Source organism: Chinchilla lanigera, unplaced genomic scaffold (assembly GCF_000276665.1).
Source record: "Chinchilla lanigera isolate Chin_1 unplaced genomic scaffold, ChiLan1.0 scaffold00021, whole genome shotgun sequence".
Classification (NCBI taxonomy): Eukaryota; Metazoa; Chordata; class Mammalia; order Rodentia; family Chinchillidae; genus Chinchilla; species Chinchilla lanigera.
The window spans coordinates 11,773,639-11,779,638 of record NW_004955422.1 but is presented as its reverse complement, the minus strand read 5'-3'; the positions used below and the strand labels follow the sequence as shown (position 1 = coordinate 11,779,638).

The 6,000-nt window shown below is 46.5% G+C and overlaps 1 protein-coding gene across 3 annotated transcripts in view; it reads right to left on the bottom strand.

Moving 5' to 3' along the window:
- Positions 1–325: 325 nt before the first annotated feature.
- Positions 326–6,000, bottom strand: part of Elf5 (E74-like factor 5 (ets domain transcription factor)) — a 28,241-nt gene continuing 22,566 nt past the window's right edge. For 2 of the 3 annotated variants that reach the window (XM_005384142.1, XM_005384141.1), the window contains exons 5-8: positions 4,404–4,499; positions 3,301–3,369; positions 2,169–2,364; positions 326–1,723 (exon numbers count right to left, since the gene is read on the bottom strand). In XM_005384142.1, the coding sequence (XP_005384199.1) occupies positions 1,627–1,723; positions 2,169–2,364; positions 3,301–3,369; positions 4,404–4,499 (458 nt within the window). In that variant the 3' untranslated portion in view covers positions 326–1,626. The remainder of the gene's footprint in view (positions 1,724–2,168; positions 2,365–3,300; positions 3,370–4,403; positions 4,500–6,000) is intronic. The other variant, XM_005384143.1, reaches the window with a different exon arrangement.

Here is a 6,000-nt window from a genome sequence, read left to right as displayed (position 1 = left end):
TTGCATTATTAGAGCTGCTCAGTTCATGGCAGCCGGAAAGCAGAACAGGGAAGAGGGTCAGAGAGAGGAAGGGACAGGGGACCGTACACACTACACAGTGTCCCCACGACCACCCTGACTCCTGCAGAGGTGTGCCAGAAGTGTCACAATTAATGGCACGGTTGCTACATTGCCCGGACCGGGGATGAACTGGCAGTCTTCCTGCCTCATCTTCCCATGCCCAGCTTCCAATCCCCAGTTTCAAAAAAAATGGGTCATCACAGTTTTTCCAGATTGACATTGCTTTCCTAAGCCTATCATACTGAACTGAGACGCACAGAGACAGTTAAACATGTTAAATATTTTATTCACATTGTTTACAAACTCAATCCACCTGGAAAACACATGCGTCCAAAAATAGATTATTTTACAGTAATTCACATTTTTTTCTTTAAAAACAAAGTCTGCAGCCTGTGTTGTGGTTCGGTGCCTCAGCACTTGGTGGTCAGCTCTGGTAAAGTCCGAGGCCCAGGGCCAGGCCACCTAGGTGTAGGCCACAACTTACAGACCAGTGAACGGTGAGAAAATGCCACTGCAGACTTTAGCCTGTGAGCATTTACTGGTGTCAACTCAGCTTTGCTATTTTTGCCAAGGAAATGTGTTTTAGAACTTGAGTACTCATGGGATAAGAAGACAGAACAAAAGAAACTGACAGGTTGTTGGGACTTTTCCAGTTCTATAAGGTTTAATGTCGACCTCAGACAGAATCAAGGAATTATGATTTTATCCTGTTGATGGCCGGAATCACAGAAACAGCAGTGATTTGGAAACTGTTGTGCATGCCTGTCGCTAACTCTTTGCCTATCTGATGCTGTCATCCCAAGTAGGACGACACCGGAGTCCCAATGTAAGCTGAGATGTAGAGAAATTTTATCAGCACATTTGTAGGTGAAAAAAATCCATCAGTGAAGAGGGGAAATAACCTCAGTGGCAATTAATAATGTGGTTAATTTTCAGTGTGTAACTCCAGAAGGGGGACCGTGGGCATTTTGCCGAGTGGTCAAAAAGACGTCGTGGTCGAGGAACCTACTATCAACCTACGCTGAATGCAGTGATGTCTCGGCTGAGCTTTTTCTTATTAAGAAACTTTTCTATGGAATTTGACTTTCATGATTTAAAATCTAAAGTATATATGTCTTATATCTCACTCTCTCCTACTATAAGCTACATACCAATCACGATTTCTTTTTTCTTGTGAGTTGCCACAGTTAACCACTTGACAGGGTTGGAAGCTGGGAATTAGAAGCACTGGATCTGTCTCCACTGACAGAATTAGGTCTTTTCTCTGAGCAACACCAATGACATTGGCTATTGTGGCTCTGCCATTTTTTGATTAGGGAAATAATAATAGATCAACGTACCATGAAAGACCATCCCTTCCTCTCCTTGGGGAGAGGGAGATTTGTGAAGGGCTGTAGCTGTCACCCCAAGCAGACAACAGCTGAGTCCAAATGTAAGCTGAGATGTACAGAAATTTTATCAGCACATTTGTAGGTTAAAAAAAAAAAAAGACCTTCAAATGACTGTCGCAATCTGATTGTTTTCAAAGACAGTAATCCAGAAAATGAACTTGATGCTTGGAACAGATCATAGCTTGTCTTCCTGCCAGCCGTGTGCATTTTTTCCAAATTTATACACTAACCGTCGGTCCACCCGCTCCAAAATTCCGGTTTTGTAGTAATATCTGTAAAAGCAAACAGAAGAGAAGTTCAAGGAGGGTTTGTGTCCCAGGAAAACAACAGCGCATGAACACTCCCTCATTCCTCCCGGGTGAGGAGGCTGGTCTTTGGTTACTCTGGTATTTTCACACCTTGTTATCAACTTACACTTAAAACCTTTCCCAGACATCTTGAAGACTGAACTTCACCGTAATTAGTTCAGTGTGTGTGTGTGTGTGTGTGTGTGTGATGGCTTGGGTTTAGATTGATTTCTGGGGAATAGTGCCAGGTTTGGAAAGTATGGAGTGTTAGTTTACAAGCCATAATCCTGCCTGTAACTAAGAACCCAAGTTTTGTCTCATTATTTTTCCATTATCAAGTAAAAAGCTGCAAACAGTGTAATGTTCTATGGCTGCCCATTTTATATAACCGGTCTTTGAAGGCTCGTGGTATTTTATGCTATTAACTTACCTCAGAGCTCTGCTCAACTTCTCGTAGGTCATCCTGTCGTTTTTCTTCCTTTGTCCCCACATCTTCGCCAGGGCTTCTGATTTAACCACCCGAAAAATACCTTGTTCCCTATCTTCCCATTCCAGAATGCCACAGTTTTCTTCAGGAGACAGAAGCAAGTCTCGTACAAATTCCCACAGATGAGAACTTTGGAGGCCTTTTGAGAAGGGGAAAAAAGTTAGCCACGTAAATTTTAAAAATAACCCCTTTGTGGAGCTATTTCTCATCCAGTGACTGGATGCTTCTACTGAGAACCTTCCTGAGTGGTGAGATGCTTGTCTTCCTATAAAGCAACAGCAAGACACATCCAGAGACACCAAATTTACACGGGATGAGCGCTGCGGCTCACTGGTGCTCTTTGCTCAGTGAACTATGGGTTCCTTCTTATGCAGGGAAGGATCAGGTGATCTTTTCCTTTTCCTTTCTGAATGGCATTATGGTTGTACTGAGATCCTGCAGCCACACCTGTCCTGCCCGTGTTCCACTATAGTGTCACTACGCCTGGGCCTGGGGACTGACTGCCTGGGTTTGGGACCTCAATTTGCTTCTTCCCTGCTCTGTAACTATAATCTCTCTAGCTACCTTTTCTGTGAAGTGGGATAATAAGAGAACCCATGTCATAGGATGGGGTGGAGGATTTAATGATTTAATACATATCATGCCGTTATAACCATGCCTAGTATATAAAGAATATTTTCCATGCATATTTTGGTGAAATGGTAGCTGACTTCACCTTGGCTAGATCCAAGTGCATCGGAAAGCCCACAGAATTGCCAACACTTGGCGTTTTGTTTACTGTTCTCCTCTGAGTACTTCAGTGAGAAGGACCCATAGAAGACCAGGAAAAATAAAACCCTCCCTGAGAAACACAAAATGCTTAGAGTATTTCTTTACTTCCTCACTTTAATTCTTAAAATGTCACGTCCCAGTACAAAGAAATAAACCCGACTCTGATGCCATGTCCGGAAGCAATGGTGATGTCTCTCCTGCCCTCCTTGGGAGTAGCTGGCCGTACACATTTAGTTTCAGAGCATGCTTGTGCTGGGAATGGTCTTAAGCAGGTAGAAACGAAAAGTGGTGCCTCTGCACTTACTTGTCCTGCTGTGGCTCTGACAGTCTTGACTTTTGATGCCACTGGCTTTCAAGCAGTTGGACTCAGCATCTGAAACAGTCATAGCGGTGGAAAGCGTCACAGAGGCCCCGCACACCTCCAATCGCACCCGAAAGAGCAGATACTCCTTGACTGCCTTTGTGGTCCAGGACACTGCCGGGCCCTTTGTGGGTCATTAGTGGGTGGATGGGACAGAAGTCTGGAGACTCTGCCTCTGGAGAAAGTGTGTGCTCCGTCCTGGGATCTATCATGGCCTGGATGCTGTGTATAAGAGTGATCACAACAGGCTCGGCCCCTGCCCATCTGGAGCTGAAGGAAAAACGCAGAGAAAGCAGGCAGATTGCCCATTGCTTAAGGTGCGGTGAAGGAGACCAAACCCACATGGAGGAGGCACCGTGCCCTGCAGAGGAGACACCCTGCTGAGAGATAAAGAGGGAGGGGAGAAGAGATCCCAAGCAGGGGAGCAGCGAGTGCAGCGCCGGGCCGGGAGAGAGTGCCTGGGAGGCAGGTGCACCGTGTGCCAGGACAGGAGTGGCCGCGGGAGGTGGCCATGCGGGGATGTCTCCAGAGGCCTGGGGAAGCCTGGGGATTTTATATCAAAACGTGAAGATCTCTCAGGTTACTGTGTGGAGAACAGACTGGAAAGGACACAAATAAAAGTAAAGACAAGATGCTTATAAAGGAGAGAAAGCAAGTCATTATGTCAGCGCTAAGTTATATATAAATCATGTTGTGACCATCTAACAGCATGTGGTTTTTTAAACGAGAGTGCTGGATCTGCCCTGTCCTGCCCCATAGTGAACCTCTGCCCCTGCCCTTACCCTCACAGTTTGCTCCAGACACCCTGGCTTTTGGCTCTTTCTCAAGCTTGCGAGCACATTCCACCTCAGGGCATTTGCACGTGCTCTTCCCTTTGACCAGAGTGCTCTTTCCTTGGATATCTGTGCATTCAGACCCTCATCTCACAAAATCCCCTACCTGTGGCTCAGAATTCCTTCCTGCGGGGCATTTTCTGACTACCAAGTTGTCAGCACACATACATACTCAGACACAGCATTCCATATCCACTTCCATTACTTTATCACCTTGGAGTATGCCGATGCCTTTATTTATGTAGTCCGATGTCTGCTGGCGCCTGCTAGAGGGCAGGGGTTTGTGCTTCCAGATGTGTTCCCCAGCACCTAGCACAGTGCTAGGCAAACAGTGGGTGCCGTAAGTGCACTGAACAGCCACTAACCGTATCTGCTGTGTAGTGCAGTACATACACTACATCAAATGAAGGAATTGATTTAATGTCAAGGGAAGAGTTAGTCTCACCTACATCACACTGTTGCCAGGGTGACTTGTCTCAGTGCCCCTGGGTCACGTCTCCCTGCTGAGCATCTTACAGGGGTTCCAGGATGAAGGCGGTCATGTTAGTTAGGGCTTTCACCAACTGGACTTCACCCAGATGGCCAACCTTGTCCTTTCTGCTCCCTGACTTTTGTTGCTTCTTGTGGGTAGGATGGCCCCAGTGGGATGTGGCTTTCTCCTGCCTCAGGACCTTTGCGCAGGTTTCTCAGCCACCACTTCTACACTAGCGCTCTTCAGGAAGCCTTCCCTGAACTCACCCTCTGGGTTAGATCCCTTCAGCACCTGTGTGTCTGGTATCAAAGCATCACTTCCACTCTTGGAGACCATGGTGGAGCCTTGCGATTTTATATCAAGATGTAAAGCAAAGACCAACATTGTAAGACGATCCCTCTGGCTACTGTATGGAGCACAGATTGGCCGGGACATAAGTAAAAGTAAAGACTATCCAAGTAAAGCAAAAATCCACCTTGTCTCTTTATTTCTTCTACTAACGGCTAAGATGTGTGGAGCGTTTGCCGAATGCCAGGAGCTTAGTAAATGTGGCACACACATCATCTCCAAAAACTCTGTGATACTATTGAGATTTCATTTTATTCAGGAAAATCTGAAGCCCGGAGCATTTAAAAACTTCACCCGGGTGGTGAAGCCAGGACCTGAGCGTTCCCACTCCAAACCCAACGCTCACAGCTTCTACGTCTTCACAGTAAGTGCTCCACCAGGTGATTAAGGAGTACTAGTTAGCTAGGATTTGTTACACGTTGCCGCCCACTGTCTCAGCCAGCCTTGTGACTTATGTCTATTCCTATTTCCAGACCTCACCATTGTTTTGATTTAATATTTCAGGAAGTGGGAAAACAAAAGGAGCCGTCAAGATAAACAAAGCTGAATGACTGGTTGTGAATAGACAGCGAGCTTTCTCTGAAATGCTAAAGTGGTAAAAAGCGGGAGGGAAAAATTACTCTTCTAGTTTTTATGATTCGCCCTGTGTTTTGGATGAGGGACACGGTGGGGTGAACACGGTACAGGTCAGCATAAGGTCGGGTCAGAGGTGGTAGGGGCCTTGGGGATGGGTTTCTGGCCCGGATCATCCTTTTCTGTTCTCGTGGTGACTAGATTCGAGATGACTAGACTCTTGCTTGGCTGGTGGTGGCAGTGGTTGAGGGGACACAGTATGGCAGAGGGACCAGGGTCACTGTTGCCTTGTTAATGTTGAGGCGGGCTCCCAATCAAACCCTTCACCAGGATCAGCTGGTGGGCCTTTAGCAGCACCCCGAACCCAGTTAATTCCTCTGCAAATGCCAGTGGTGGTCGTGGGCATGGCCGTCATTG